At 36.0% G+C, this 16,879-nt stretch overlaps 1 protein-coding gene across 4 annotated transcripts in view; it reads right to left on the bottom strand.

Annotated features, from left to right (window-relative positions):
- LOC149822074 (AMP-dependent synthetase and ligase family protein) overlaps positions 1–16,879 on the bottom strand; it is a 146,683-nt gene that overhangs the window by 110,958 nt on the left and 18,846 nt on the right. For all 4 annotated transcript variants that reach the window (XR_016426194.1, XM_089981538.1, XM_089981539.1 and 1 more), the window contains exons 4-6: positions 13,765–13,968; positions 10,496–11,269; positions 2,314–3,038 (exon numbers count right to left, since the gene is read on the bottom strand). Coding sequence is in view for 3 of the 4 variants with exons in the window: in XM_089981538.1 (XP_089837664.1) it covers positions 2,314–3,038; positions 10,496–11,269; positions 13,765–13,968 (1,703 nt within the window). In the remaining variant the exon portion in view is untranslated. The remainder of the gene's footprint in view (positions 1–2,313; positions 3,039–10,495; positions 11,270–13,764; positions 13,969–16,879) is intronic.

The following is a 16,879-nucleotide window of genomic DNA, read 5'->3' as shown; positions in this document are numbered from 1 at the left end:
TCAACCCCGCGTAACCCTAAGAGTTACGTACGGTCGTTCGTTTTGATATTTGATAATGACTCGAATATCCCCGACCAAGGGTACGAGACGTTGAGATTTTCTAAATAGAGTTGAGGTTTCTTTCCGAGAAACTTATACCCCTCTCGTCGTTGCGGTACTATCAGACATGCACGGCATGTTAGTACTACGATGGTTGGATGGATGAGAGATTCATGGTGATCTCGTATTCTGCAAAGTGCACAATGATATAAAAATGTTTCAAAAGACCAATTTGTGTCAAACTAAACTAAAATGATTACATTGTAATATATGTATTTATTTTTTGCAACCTAGTGGGACACGCAAAAATGTATCCTATTTGTACCGTTTTTCTTCTACTTGCTCTTTTTCAAAGGACGTGGGTTATGCATGGGCACTAGAGTTTTAAAGAAAAGGGATTCCTTGCGGGAATCCAACTTTCCAAATACGTAGTTTTGCAAAGCAAAGTCTGCACACTTATAGGTTGCGAAATTGCAACTAAGCTTTTCCAAGTCAGCGCATTTTGGGAGAAATGTTTTACAACTTCGGTTTGAGTGTTCGATATGACTCGGATAACCCCGATTGGGAGCATGAGCATGTGCTTGTGCGGGGTTTTATTGAGAAACCCATACCCCGACATGCGCAGCATGCCGATGCTGCAATAAATGGATGAGAGATCCATGGCGACCTCGTATTGTGCAAGTTTCACAAGTGGTTTCAAAGACTAGATCATGTCAAACTAAATAATATGGTTATATCGTTTCTTTTACGAAACAATGAAGTTGGGGGGGGGTTGAAAAACTAATACCCCTCTCATCGTAGACGTACTTTTAGACAGGCACGACATGTTGATACTATGATGATTGGATGAAAGGTTCGGGTAATCTCGAAGAGTGCAAATATCACAATGTGAAAATCACATAATGGTGATGATCGCCTTTTACAGGCAAGATGCTCAAGCTGGTTTGAAAGACCAGAGCTTGTAGAATGGGTCTTCAGTTAAATAAAACCTGACGCACCCATTCGCCCTGCTGTTTTTCATCAAAGAAGAGGATGGGATGGTACAAAAACTCTGATAGACAGGTTGTTAACAACCACCTCTCGGGCAAATGACTCAGTGTCCTCAGTCATTGGAGTTAAGAGACGAGACTATCAAAAATTATCCTAGGTGGTAGATCTCATGAAACTTCTGCAGAAGTTGGATGCATCTCTTGAACGAGTGGCATCTGGAAAATTGTTTCTTGGTCATTGACTGTCCCCTTAGGAGCGGACTCAGCTAGCTATTCGGATTATCGAAAATACATGGCATAATAAACCCTCGGATTAGTCTCAGTTGTTTCTACGTTTCGCCCCTATATCATGTTCACTTTACTTATTTTGACTTGCACACCGCGAAGGGAACGACGTATATATTAGCCTTATGCTCATTTTGCTCACTCTTCAGAGACATCTGATAATATAAGAACGATACAGAAACAATATATGTATGCTCATTTCTGTATATTTTGAATTACATATCATGTATGAAATAAAGCATGTGTTAGTTTTGTTATAAATTATTATACATGTACACCTACCAGTTTTTCATAAAATTGACTTGTCTTATGGGTACAGGTGATGATTAAGTCGGTACGGCAAGCGATGGCACGATAATGTGATGGTATCAAAATGAGATTTTTTCCCTGATGTTTCGCTCCTGAGGACATTTCTTAAATTTTGCATAAGGGTTTCCTTGAAAATTCCTCTTTTGTATAAACTTTAAATTATTTAAAACTATATTTTTTAATCTATTTGGTTTTGAATGTACAGAGTTACAAATCCATTGTGTAAAAGAAAGGTTTCGCAAATAATGTGCCCAAGGTCCGTTGACTTGTTATTTCAAAAATATCATTTTTCGTTGAATTACTATTTAAAAACTCTGATAAAGAAATGATTACAAGGCTTTCAAAATTTTCCAAAAAAGTTACAGGTCCGGGATTTTGGGGGCGTTACATCGTGCTTATATGAGTGTGCCTTATTGGAGTCACTTTGTGACATTGTTTTTTGGCACTTTTATTTCATTTCATTTATAGCATCAATATGACATGAAAGAACCAACCTTACCAGGATTCAAGATTTCCGTGCAATTTCTATGTTTGTTATATCTTGAAAATAGGTACATGGGCTCTAATGCGTGACTAAGTTCAGAAGCCTCAACTAAGTAGGGAAAGAGAAATGAAAGCTCATTTCACTTTTAGAGAAGATAGATTTTCAAAAAAACTGGCTACCAAAAAGAAAACCGCAAAGCCTACATACCTCAAAGCATCGACACAGGTGAAGATGTGAGAGTGAGCACCAATAAACAAATATACATTCCCTTGCACTGAGATGACTAGTGGTGATGCATCAACACATGACTTCAGGTTCACTTTCCACAGGGTTTGCATCTTCCCTCTATTGTTCCTATGGATTTCAACTGACAAGAATGTTTCAGCAATAGTACTCAATCCAGACCCTCCAAAAAATGTAAGCTTATTACAACGGCTGAATGAAACTGCTGATGCCAAATGAATATTGGAAATCCAAGCACTACCATCAATTAAAGGCTTTCCTTCCATAGTTTCACCTAAGCTAGAGCCCAGCTCCAAAGACTTGCAAATGGTAGCAGATCCAGCCTCCTCTACATCAGCCAATTTAATTTTACCTGTATCAATTTTTAACTCTAAATTGTGCACACCCCCTTCATAAACCATATGGCATAACTCTGGAAGATCATCGTGATCAAGGGGAACAGGAATCTTCATATCAACGGTAGATGCTGGGCTTTCCCTTTGACTTTTAAACTTGAACAAATCTTTAGGAACTATGCTCCTATCAAGTATAACTTTCAATATCTTAAGCGGGCTGGGAAACATGTATATTAACCTCATATCAATGCCTAAGATATGTCCAAGATATGCAGCAGACATCGAATTCCCACCGAGTGAGAAAAAATCATCATGATCCATAACTTCTTCAACCATCAAAGCTCTACAAAAAGCCTACAATAAAAAAATTAATTAAGTCAACATCTCCACTGTATGAGCGGATAAGTAGAAAAATAAAGGGTACACTGGATATGGTTTTAAATATAAAACTAGTAGGAATATATCTAACAATACACACACAGCGTATATATAAGATGGGGTGAGTACAAGATGCACGAACAGGATCCCTGATGAGCTCTCTCTCTCTCTCTCATAAGATAGGGTGAGTACAAGATGCACAAACAGAATCCCTGATCAACCTAGTGAGAGTGGCTAGATTGTTGCCATATAGATGTACTTTTAAAACACACACACAATAAGGGTGGCCTATGTACATCATATTTGTCAGATATTTGTTCCTTTATATCACATTATTATATAGTTGATCTTAAGCCCTCACCACGAGTGAATGATCGGAGTTATTGGAAGTTTCTTAAATAGGTGTGAAGTGCGCTTCTCAGAAACTCGCTTCGAAAGCATGATACTCCTCCCTTCCAAGACTTGATAGGAATTTCGATTCTCCCACAATCCTCCTATGCTTCCACAAGCTTCATTTATGCTTCTCATATGCTCTCTCGCATTTCTTTTCATGTTTTTTATGTGATTCCCCCACGCTTCCAACTCATTCCCATGTGCTTTCTCTAAATTGGTAACCATCATTTTTAGATTTTGAGAAAAAAATAAATTTTACAATAAAATTCATGAAATTTAAAAATAATCATTTTTTTTATTTGCTTCCTGTTCAATCCCCATTTTGCTTCTCCATTCGATTCCCATATTACTTCATTTTCGATTTCCATTTTGCTTTCAAATCAATTCTTTGCTTTTCGCTTTTTATAATTTAAAATGTCTCTCCTCTCACTTCCACTTGTATCATTTCATGCTTCCACTTCCTAGTCTGACAACCTTGTAAATGATACATACATGCATGTGTGTGTGTCATTTGTTGTCCATTGCAATTACAAGTAACAAAATTAATCACTATCACATTTAATTTGTCATAACCCATATCATATAGGTTCGGGTGCATATGTAGAGGGTGCAACACAGCAATTTCAAAAAACATGGGTTTCGGGTGCATGTGGGTGTGGGTGTGGGTGTGGGTGTGGGTGTGTATATATAGGGAATTTTATGAACCTATGACAAAACTATGTTTAACTGTGTTTCAAAACTTTTTAAATAGGCGCTTGTGTTTTCAGCTTAGTTGTCAAAGGCGGCGCCTAGGCAGCCTAGAAACCACCCCACCGCCTGGGCAACTGGGTTTGGGCGGGGGGTTTGGGCATGGGCCCTATTTCACCACCTAGGCTGGGACCACCTAGGTTGTCAAGCCTTCTTTTTTGCCTTTTTTTTGTGTTGACCACGATGGGAAAGGCTTTTCCTTTCCCCTTTTCGCTCTCTCTCCCTCTCTTGCCCTTTTCGCTCTCTCTCTCTCTCTCTCTAGGGTTTTCGCAGCAAGCACATACACAGAAAAAGAAGGTACGCCCTTCTCTCTCTCTCTCTCTCTCTCTCTCTCTCTCTCTCTCTCTCTCTCTCTCTCTCTCTCTCTCTCTCTCTCCTGGGAAACTGGGTTTGGGCATGGGCCCTATTTTACCACCTAGGCTGGGACCACCTAGGTTGTCAAGCCTTTTTTGTTGTGTTAACCATGATGGGAAGGGCTTTTCCTTTTCCCCTTTTCGCTCGCTCTCTAGGGTTTTTGCAGCAAGCACATACACAGAAGAAGGTACGCCCTTCCTCCCCCCCTCCCCCCCCTTTCCTTCTCTTTTTTTTTCCCTTTTTTCTTCCCCCCTTTTTCTCTGTCCTCTCGCTCCTCTATCTCTCTTTGTTGCACTGACTCTTGTTGTCTCGCTTCTCTATCTCCCTCTCTTTCACTCACTCGTTGCCTCGCTCATCTCACTCTCGTTCCTCTATCCCTCTTTGTTTCACTCACTCTCTTTGTCTCGCTCCTCGCTCACTCTCTGTTTTGCTCACTCTCTGTTTTGCTCACTATCTCGTTGTTTGGGACCTGTTTTGTGTGGTATTATGAAGGATTTTGCGAGTTTGATTGACATTCTTGAGGGTATATAACAGACGACACCCTATTTTGAGGTTTTTTGTGACCATCAGCTGAATGGTTTGGATTCCTATTGTTGAGTTCTTGATTTTGTAGTTGTGTTCACTCATATTTTGTGCATCTTGAGTGTCATATTGGCTCATTTTGTTCTCTTGTGAAGAGTACTACTAGGTTTTGTGTATAGATGACCTAGTAGCACCCTATCCACAGCTTCTTGATAGTTGGGAATTTATTCAGTTGCAGCATATTAGTGGTAGTATTCTTGTGCTATCTGCTTGTTCTTGTGCAGCATCGTATCATTGTAGTTATGTTTATGAGATATGTGTGTGTGTAATTTATATATGATATGTTTTCTTATCTTCCTGTTTTCTTCCTTTTTTCTTTTTTCCATAGAATATGTTTTGCACACATATATATCGTTTTCTGTGTAAATATATAATTATATATATTATCATATCATAAGCATATATTATAATATTATGTATTTCAGTTATATATTATATATTATGTGTTTCAGTTATATATTATAATATTCTGTATTTCAGTTATATATTATATATTCTGTATTTCAGCTATTATAATATGTATATTAATTATATATACTTTCTGTGTTTGTGTGCTTCATACATATATATATATATATATAGCTTTAGATTTGGATGAACAAATAATTCAAATCTGTATCTCTTTTTATCACCCTCAGTATTCTTAGCCTTATTATCCGGTTCCACCTTGTCCCTTCAATTGTTTGTAGTTGTGCTTATTTTTTTTATTTTATTTGTTCCCTTGTCACTTCATTATTTTCAATTTTCAATTTTCAATTTTCAATTTTCAATTTTCAATTTTCAATTTTCAATTTTCATATAGAAATAAAATTAACATTTTGCTGATTATACTGATACGTTTTAGGTAATTGAATATATATGTATTTCAGCGTATTATGTACTACAGCATATGTATTATATATTATATATATTATATATACTATTATTGTATTTCAACATATATATTAATATATGAGCTTATGTTATTTGTTGCTTACTCCTTTTAATTTAGAAAATTTACATGTTTTTTTGTTTAGATTCTTTAGAACAATAATAGAAGGGGCTTCTTTTGGAAGGGACTTCATATTTGGTGGTTGATTGGTTATATTTTATTTTAGATTTTTCGATGTCGCCTTCACGAGATGAACCTGCATAGTAATACTGTAGAAGTATTGATAATGTATCATGACCAAGGTCATCATTGAGATGTTTGTTTTATGGTTATATTATTCGAGGTGGACTGCATAGGTTTAAGCAACATATTGCAGGTCTTACGCAAAAAGTTCATCAATGTCCTTATCCATCTATTCCTGACACTTTTCATGATGTTGTTATTGTTGAACTAGAAGAAACAAAAAGAAAAAGAAGGTTGCAAAATTGCAAAGAAGACATTTCAACCATTGTTCTAAATTTTGAAGATGATGATGATGACCCACAGCCTTAGCTGTCAAAAATGCTAGTCGGAGCCTAGGCAGAAGACCCTTAAAAGGACTAGTCGAGGCCTAGGCAGGACTAGTCGGCCTAGGCGAAACCAAAAAAATAAAACATCAAAAAAAAAACAAAAAAAAATTACAATAAATAGTTAAATTTAATAACATATGATTGTAACTATGGATGAAGTGTGTAATTCAGTGTAACATGTCGCAAAATTCATGAAATTGCACAATATTGAACATATACCAAAACTTGGGGCACACCATCCGATTACTCAATATTGCATACATACATACATATATATATATATATAGAGAGAGAGAGAGAATGAGGATTATTCTGCCCTTGTTTCGTTAGGTCACTGTTAGGACCCTCCAAAAATCATAGTTTTTAGATGGTTTATACTTGAGCTTAATTGTTAGATGTGTTTATGATTGTTGCTGACGGAGAACATGTAATTGATTAAAAATCTTTATGCTCATATGTGTATTTTAAAGAGGTAAAAAATTTATCAGTTGATATCGTACTAAAATTTTATGATAAGATGTTCACATTTTTTACATCAAATCAATTTAAAATAAAATTTGTTTCTCAATAAATAAGTATTGATAAACACATCTAATGGTTCAAATTGAGCATAAAACACCTAAAACTTTGTTATTTGAAGGGTCAAAAAATGATAAACATGTCCTTGCAGCCTAGGCAGGGACAGCCTAAGTCAAAAAAAAGGACCCTACCACCTAGACTCATAATCCTAAGTAGAGGCCCTATGCCTAACCTGCCTAGGCGCAAGCCCACGGCAAGCTCAGTTAACTTCATTTGCCAAAAAAAGTGTGAATATGAAGAGGTGATGGTGCAACAGTTGGATGCAACAATAAGGATTTTTTGTCCTAATTTTTGGCTCATAAAAAAATAAGATCTTTATATTTTAGACTTTAGAGATGAAGATTAGCATATAAGAGTCGTAAGACGTTGGTTACATATGATGTTTTTAGTTATCATGAACTTCCAACAGTTTAATTATGACTTATGACATTTTAGTATGACTTGGATATAAACTTAATATTGTTAAGGCTTTAATTGTGTTTAAATTATGTAGTTGCCTATTTGCCTTTTATTTACATTGAGCAGGTTGGTTGGTTTATTCAATTGTTCATTTCTTCTTTTTATTTGGCTATTGCTTATATTATGTCTATTGATGTTAATTTTTTTATATACATGATTTTATTTTTTGTATATTATTTATTCACATTGTTAGTTGTATGGTTTGGTTATTCAATTGTTCATTTATTCTTAGTTTTTTTAGCTGGTTATTAGTTGTATGGTTTGTTTATTCAAATTCAATTGTTCATTTTTTTTTTCATTTGTCTATTGCTTATATTATGTCTATTGTTGACTTGTTAATTTTTTTGTATACATGATTTTATTTTTTGCATATTGTTCATTCACGTTGTTAGTGGTATGGTTTGTTCATTTAATTGTTTATTTATTCTTTATTTTTTTGAGCAGATTATTTAATATAATTGCTTTACAATATTCGCCGACATGTTATGTTTTGTCTATTGCTTATTGTTGATGATTTTAGGTTGTATACATGTTTGTTATTAATTTTAGCAGTTTGTTTACATATTTTGTGTTTTTTTATTTGGGGTACCTCCTAGCCTTTTTAGGGACTTACCACCTAGCACCATTGACAACTAAGGTTTTCAGCATATTTCTCATATGACCGCATGTATCACTTTTCTTGCTAAAGCAATTGATTTAACCTTAGTTGTTCTACAACCACAAAAAGTCACATTCAATCATTTAAAAAACAAGAAATGGTTAAAGTATCATTTTAAAGAGTCGGCAGAACTTGCTAAAGTTACTTATTCAGTCCTAACTATAATACAACTACAAAAAGTGACATTTAGTCATTTGAAAAAAAAAAAGAAATGATTAAAATGTCATTTCAATAAGTCAACTGGAGTCAAATGATAAAAAAGTAGCCTAAAGCAGTAGTATGAGCAATATGCTGAAACTTAGGGACCTGTTTGAAAAGTTTTTAAACATAGGCGATTAAACATAATTTTGTCAAAGGTTAGACAATTAAACATAAAATTCCCATATCTATATAGGGTAATACATTTGTGCTAAATGAAACATGCTAAATGGGTTTTTCAGCTTTTCCAGTGTTTTTTTCACGGTTCTAACCCCATAAATGTGTTGGGCATGCTCCATTTACTAGGAATCCACACCTGGATCATGTGTTTCCTATGAAAAAAATGATATTTGGAGCCTCAAAATTTTACAAAGATTTTTGACCTCCGAACCTTATAGAAACCCACCCATGTGTCAGAATCAAGTGCTTCAAGAGTTGATCCCTATAAAATCAAGTACATAGATCACATCTGTACGGTCAGAATTTAAAAATAAAATGAAAAAGGCCTGAAAACCCCATTTAGCATGTTTCATTTAGCATATTTCATTTAGCACAGTTGTATTATCCTATATATATATATATATATATAGAGAGAGAGAGAGAGAGGTGACAGGAGGAGGGAGGAGGAAGAATGAGAAAAGAGAGATGGAGTGCCTCCCCAGAACTCAGGTTGTAATCGTCAGGGCCACCATGGAGGTCAAGACAAGGTGCTCTCTCTCTCTCTCCACGAGCATGTGTTTTTCCTCCCTCACCCCCAACCTCTCCTTTTTAACTTTTCTTCAATGTGGATAAATATGGACCCGGTCAGAGTTGATTGAGTCCAGTTTTAGACCAAAATAGGCCTGGATGTGGTTGATCGCACCCAATATAGTCCATGTCATGTCGTTGTGTCTGGTGTCACACCCACATTGCACCGTCTATTAAGTGCTTCCATCTATGTAACATGGGTACTTTCACAAGGGTGTTGTACCCATGCGTCACCAGTACTAGTACTGGCACTTCATGGTATGCGTCAGACTACTTTCAGATCTGACCCTATCCAGTCCCAACTCATTAACTATTATATATATACAGACACATGCATATGTATGTATGTATGTATGTATGTATACACTCGTATATATACACACACACACACACACACACACTTTGCAAAAAAAATATGCATATATATAGATGTATGTATATAGTTGTACACCCATACCGATACTTCAGAAATTAATGTGTCATATCCAACATACAACACCTGTATCTATATGACGTAGATTAAATGCCCTTTAAGATAATGGAGGTCAAAAGGTACTAGTTCAAATATTAAAAAGGTACCATATATCAGAATATCTCTTAGGTGCCACCAGAACTTGTGACTAGAGAATAGATGCAAAGTGGATAGGCAGAGCCTTCAGATGCTAATAAGGCACCATAGAACGGAATAGCTACAGGTGCCAACAGAACTTATGACAAGACTTGGTACAAAGCGGATTGGCAGAGTTTTACCATCTTAAATAAGGGTTTTTGTATTGAAATCATTTTGGTTGTCATCCACCAGCTTGCCAATCTATTTAAAAAACAAGGACTTTAAAAATGAATTAAAACTTCCGCAATTAAACTGTGACATGCTCAAAAACAGTATACAAATTGCTGACTTTGGTAAAATGAAGCTAAGAGAAAAACTCTGGTTTCAGTGTGACTCTTTAAGAACAGAGAAATACTAACTCTGGTACTTTAGCATCGCAGTGTCTAATACTGGATGTAAGGTGTCAGCAAGATAGATCATGAATACTCATGAATAATGGGGTACAAGATACAGTTCAAAGACAAAAAATCAACATACAAAACAGAAACAAGTGAATCTCAAATTAATGCAAGTAAAAAAGAATGTAAAAGTCAAGCCCTAAAATTACCTAACCAATAAGGAGCAAATAAACAACAATGTTAACAGTTTCAGACATTCTTTACAAACAAGAAAAGTCAAAATTGTAGACCAGTATCAAATGTGATCAATGAAGAAGCAGGGCAAAACCTCTTTAACAATTTCTAGACCATTATTGTGAAGATCAAGTCCATAATCGGTTCTGTGCCTTTTCTTGCTCAAAGTTGATTCTGACAACAAAGCATAGTCTACTTTTCCAGAAGAAGTCAGAGGAAATGACCTAAGAAATAGAATCTGTGCTGGGATCATTCCTGATGGAAGTCTTTCTGCCAACCAATTTTTGAAGGACAAAGCCAATCTTTCATAACCACCATACTTGTGATCATCATAGAACTGTTGAGCATCTGATATCAAGTCATCTTTTCCTTTCAATATTATGTGAGCTATAAGATGAGACTGCTCTTCATCTCTTGAATGAAAAGTTACAGCTGCATCAGACACATCAGGATGATCCCTCAAATTATCTTCCACCTCTTCCAGAGAAATGCGCTGCCCATGGATTTTTACTAGACGATCTTTTCTTCCCACAAAGACATAATCACCACTCTCAAGTCGTCTAGCAAAATCACCAGTTCTAAAGTAAATTTCTTCTATGATGTTTTGACCATGAACACCATGATAAATTTCATTGACAGGTCGCAAGTTGACAAAATCCAAAGATGTACTGGAAGAATCGAACAAGTATCCAATTGACATACATGCCCCACCAACAAAAATTTCACCTTCATCTGGTACATTTGGTTCTCCAATTAGCATTGTCTTACACCCAGGAATTGGCAGGCCAATGGGTACACTACTCAGCAACTGTGTCTCCAAAAGTTTTGGCAAATTTTTGCAATCAAAAAACATACAGTCACCAGATACCTGAGTTTCACAGCAAGACAAAAGAAAAAGAAAATTATTAATGGATGTCTGACAGTATCATACTAAAAAATATAGATACAACTGAAAGCTTTTCTGGTAACCTTGAATGTCAAGCACAACTGTAACAGCCAGAAGCATGTGTGTGCATGACACAGATCGTTTAGGCTTACGATTTCACAGAAGCACCAAAAGTATATATAGGAAGCTGGAACTTGGTTCTTCATCATCAAGCGATCATGCTACTTATATGAAGCCAACAATTATAACTGAAACTTTAGATTAGGAATAGCATATAACTAGAGCTGCACAACGAGCCGATCTAACTCATATGAGAGAATAAATGAGTAGAGCTTGAGCAAGGGCTCAAGCTCGGTTCACATAAATGAGCCGAGCTTGAACAGGCAATCAAGCTTGGTTAAGCTCAATTAGCTTGATTAAGATCAGTTCATATAGTGATATGAGGCATCAGTTTTCATATATGTACATATTCTATTAACTAAAAGAACAACAAAAAAGTTGCTACCTGACCGTTAAGGCGCTGGCCCTATACATGAGAGGTGGCCAGTTTGAATCCCACCCCTCCCCTGTTGTTTTAAAAAAAAATAAATTAAAGACTTAGTTGCTCACATCAAGCCAAGCCTAGCTCAAGCTCGACACAAGGTGGTTATGGATAAAGGGCGTTCAAGCAAATTTTTTTAACGAGCCGAGCCTGGCTCATGTGCAGCCTTACAAATAACTAATTGTTGCAAGACATACAATGAACTTTTAGATGTGCCTTTCTAGGTACAAAGACCTGCTGGTAGCATCGATAAGCCACCTGTGAGACAATAAATGAAGGAAAATTTTCATTTATCGGCCAACCTTTTGCCCTTAATTTCAAATATGGGCCACACGTTTCTGAAATTCTAAATATGGACCAAACTTTTCGTAGAAACGGTCGAACAGGGACCTCATGTCAACATCCATCAAATTGGAAAATGTGAATCCTTTTTGGTTACTTGTATTGACCCTTGAAAATTGAAAAGTACTTGTTCATCCTCATAAAAAAGAAAAAGTACACAGTTTGAACTCTTAATAATGGTCACTATTTTAATTTGACGTATGATTTAATCTGAGCTAAAGGACAACAATAAATGTGGGCCCTTTTTTTACAGTTTTAGAAAAAGTTTGGTCCATATTGGGAATTTAAAAAATGTGTGACCTATATCTGGAATTAGGGGCAAAAGATTGGCCCCTAAATAGAATTTCCCCATAAATAAAACAAAATGCACACTCAACAATCACATCTAAAAAATCTAAAAGTTTGTCGAAAGCATAATGGATGCAAAAGACGATAAAAGAATGATATTTTTTAAAATGCATGCTTACTTTTATGGGCATTATAGGTCTTTTAAACTTGGAGAGAATTGAAAAGTCAAACACCTTTTCCAAAAAAGTAACTTTATGAATCTATCAAAATTACCTTATTGATCTCAAAAAGTAATCATGTATATTTAAAAAGGTCTTCTTTTAAAGGTATTTTAGTCATTTTAATAAGGTTGGATTAATCTAATGTTAAACACAAGTAATTTAATGTTAGATTAACCCTATATATATATAACAGATTTTATATATGTGTGTTCGTGTGTGTGTCAAAAAAACATGAAGACATGTAAACAACAAAAATAAAAAAGAAGGAAAAAAGATAAAAAGGAAGAAAAAAAAGAAGAGTGGAGGGGCAAGATGAGGAAGAAGAAGAAATAAGAATGAAAAAAGAAAAGGGGAAAAATGAAGAAGAAGAGGAAGAAAAAGAGAAGCCGGAGGGGTGAAAGGAGGGGGAAGAAGAAAAAGAGAAGAGAAAAAAGGTAAAAAAGAAAAACAAAATAAAAAGAAGAAGAAAATGAGAGAACAAAAAAAGAAAACATTTGGGGGCGGGAGGAAGAAGAAAACAAAAGGAGACAAAAAATTGAAAAATGACAATCATGTCCTTGCGGCCTAGGTGGGGACAACCTAGGCAGCCTAGATCGAAAAACAGGGCCCTCCCACCTAGACCCATAAGCCTAGGCGGTGGCCCTGTGCCTAGGCGGCCTAGGCAGAGCCTAGGTGCAGCTTTTTACAACTAAGTTCACTATTAATATTTTACATTAGGGTTAGACAAAAGATAAGTCTACCCTCATCAGAAATACAATATGACTATAATACATAAACCATGACAAATGACTAATATACCCTTTCAATACAAAATAAATGACAACAATACATGAACACGTCATTCCTAACAATATCAACATGATTTCATACGTATTAGATAAAAAAACTTTTTAAGGAAACAATACCAAATGTCTCATATACATATATATACTCGCAGTATCTTTTGAAAATCCATGTCACGTACGTGCGTACCCATATCATTGTGACAGCATGCAAGTTGTGCAGCTTTTCTACAGTTGACATGCTCCAAATATATGACTGCTCAATAGTTTACATAAATGTGACTAAGTGAGGAGGAAGCTCACCTCAGTACTTCCATATAGATTTAAAATTGCAGTAGCTGGCAGCAGACCCTGTAGAATATGCCACAAAGACAAAGGAAAAACTTCTCCACTCAGCACCAAAACTTGTAAACACTTCTTCATCAGCCTCACACATGGACTGTGCAACGCAGGAAGCATTGTGCGGAGCAAGGAAGGAACAGCAGTCAGTCTTGTAACTGAATATGTCTGTAAACACCAGTAAAAAAAAATCTTTACAAGTTGCATGGTGACGCATAAGCAATTTAATGAGTGGATACTGAGGATGGTCCTAACATTCATGGGGAAAAGAGAAACCTCAGCTATTGTTTGTCCTAATTGTGCTCGGTGAAAAAAAACTCATATAAAAGAACAAATTTTTAAGACCATAAAACCAAATGGTTTTGTTCTACTTCATGCCCAAAAGTCTAGAAATTGCTTCATTCTTGCAAAAACATGATAATCTATATGTTCGTTCAGGAACTTGGAGTCAAATTTGTGACATCTTATACTGCTTAGAGAAACCGTCTGCACACAATATCATCAAGGACCAGCAAATATTGATTCACCATTTGGGTGAGCTGCATTACCTTATCTTATTGTAACCAGTGTCACAAGATGTGAAAGCTATACTTGTTTTTTTCTTTCTTGTTTAAATCCTACCCATTAGATCTGTATTTGTATAGTGAAGGCATTTTATAGTTTATACATATAGCTATTTCATTTTGGATATCATAGATTAATAATTTTTGTCCCTAAAATGTTGAGGGCTGAATCTCATGATGTCACATTGCACATGAGCTTCCTTCTGACAACTAAAACACAGTAAATCATTGCAGTTTTTCCAACATCTGTTCATGGTAATTTCAAGTTTTCATAGACTGACCTAGTAATTCTTTAAATAAATATGCATGCGCTGAGAGTTGCACAGCAGAAACCAATGAGAAAGTTCTGTTATGTCAAAACTAAGTGCCAACTAGGCAAAAACTGTTGCAAAGGATTTAAGCACTGGAACTCAAACTGCCCTTTTTGGAGAAGGGTGCAACCAGCAGTTCTACGAAAACTCAAGTAGGACTTCACCAAGACCCTTCCTAACTTGGAGTAGCACCATGTGAACCCATCCACATACGTAAATGACCTATATCATACCTAACTCTGCATGGGCATCTCCATGCCTGGAGTTTCCCCATTGAGAGCAAACACCTCCGTCTGACATTGCACACACCTGTTGTGATCCAGCAATCAGCCACTGAAGCTTTGTCATGTTGAACTGGAGGAAAATCGCTAAGGAGTAGGATTAGGTGAATAGTTAGATCCAGTTAAGTTCACAGGGTTGTCCAAAACCAAATTGAGTTCCATCACCTATTTGGATCTCAGTCCTCTCTTTAAATGTTTGTAATACCTCTACCCCAAGTTGTTAAGATGCTCTACCAACTGACCAAGTTTTAAACCAATTGGATGCTAATCTAACCCAAGAGGCAGTAAGAAATAGTCTGCCACTTAGACTGACCAAATTTATTGTCAAAGGGAAATGTTGTGTTGTTTCATTTGTTTATAGAATAGCACAAATCCCTAATCGTCTCAAAGCTATCAGCAGCAATATTCCTCCACCTATGTCCTTTACTACAGCTGTTAGAGTGCCATAAAACTTCTTGTTAGCAATGTACCTAGGTGTTCAGAAGTTTACTTGTTTTTTTGTTTGGTCACATACTTCTTTGATCTAATTTAGTAATAGGTTGGGTTAGTATAACATTGGGTTTAATCTGGCTAGATCCTTCAGAGTTGTTTGACTGGGATAAGTTATCTACTAGGGTTAGCTTGCTTAGTATTTAAGTGATCATTGTCGGGAGATTAGAGGGTTGTGAATTACTGCCATTGACCTTTGGAGGTTCCATCTCCCCCGAAGAGAAGTTCTAGACCCTAGCCAGCTAAGACGGCCAGATTGCCTAGGTGTGACATGCCTGGGTCGTTTGGAACTGCACCCAGGCAGGGTGTCCTTGGTGGGGCGCAGATTTTTGCAGTCCTAACACTTCCCAATGATCTTTAACTTACAAGCTAAGTCAAAATATCACCGAGATTTTGAAAATATTGCGATATTATCACGAATTAATCACAAAACATGATGAACCTGATAAAATCGCGAGATTTTCAAAATCTTGCTTAATTATTTTCTCTCACAATATTATCGTGATTTTAAAGTCCCCTAAAAGCAACCCAAGGAATATTTTTTAAGGAAGGGTATTCTTGTACCCCTGCCTTTTTTGAAAAATACAATGTGCTGATGACGTTGATAGTCCACGTGAACAGCCCGTTTATTGTACCCCTCAAAGAAGAGGGAGGCAAAATTCTTAAATAAAGGTGGGAGGAACGAGTGTTCCTCCCTCCTCTTCGATATGGAACTATCTTCTGTCCCTTTACAAGCCATATACCTCATAACATGCATGTTACTCTCTTACCTTCCACCTTAGAGTGCGATTTTTTTTTGCATATTTTGGTGTTTGTATTAATGAAATATTTTATAATCCACCGATAAAGTGCACTTAAATAAATTATTTTAAAAAAGTTTTCATATTATTTTTATGATATATTTTTATAATAATTTTTTAGAACATATGTTTTCCCGACATTTTTCCCAAAAAAACAAAAATTTTCAAATCTCCCGAGAAATTCCTTCACTAAGAAATTGCCAAGAATGACATTTGTGACTATGCTTACAAAGCATGCTAAACACATGGATATAGAAAGGTTGCCTGATATCCCATGACAAGCTAGAAAGGATCAGATTGACAGATTGAATAGGGAAGGGAGAGGAGTAAATTTTATGCACGCAAGAACATGCTTGCTGTTGTCACTTGTGTTCAATGTGAACTACTCAGCCTAAATTGTGTATTTTTGTGCAGTGTAAGGAGCATGAGAATTTGTTTCTTGTGCAGACTTGTCTAATTGCAATAATAGATACCCACCTATACGATGTGCATCGTTCTAGGGTTTAAGTACCAATTAAAATTAATTTTCAAATTCAAGTATTCCCCATACTTTTTCTATCAATGTATCCAAACCCATTTCACAAGAGCCAATCAATAAAATAGCCTCGATGACAATCAGGTTGATCATTCTATAA

The sequence above is a fragment of the Nuphar pumila genome, chromosome 11 (assembly GCF_984573655.1).
Source record: "Nuphar pumila chromosome 11, dmNupPumi1.hap1.1, whole genome shotgun sequence".
Lineage (NCBI taxonomy): Eukaryota > Viridiplantae > Streptophyta > Magnoliopsida > Nymphaeales > Nymphaeaceae > Nuphar > Nuphar pumila.
Note: the sequence above shows the minus strand (reverse complement) of the source record. Positions and strands in the feature narration are given on the sequence as shown.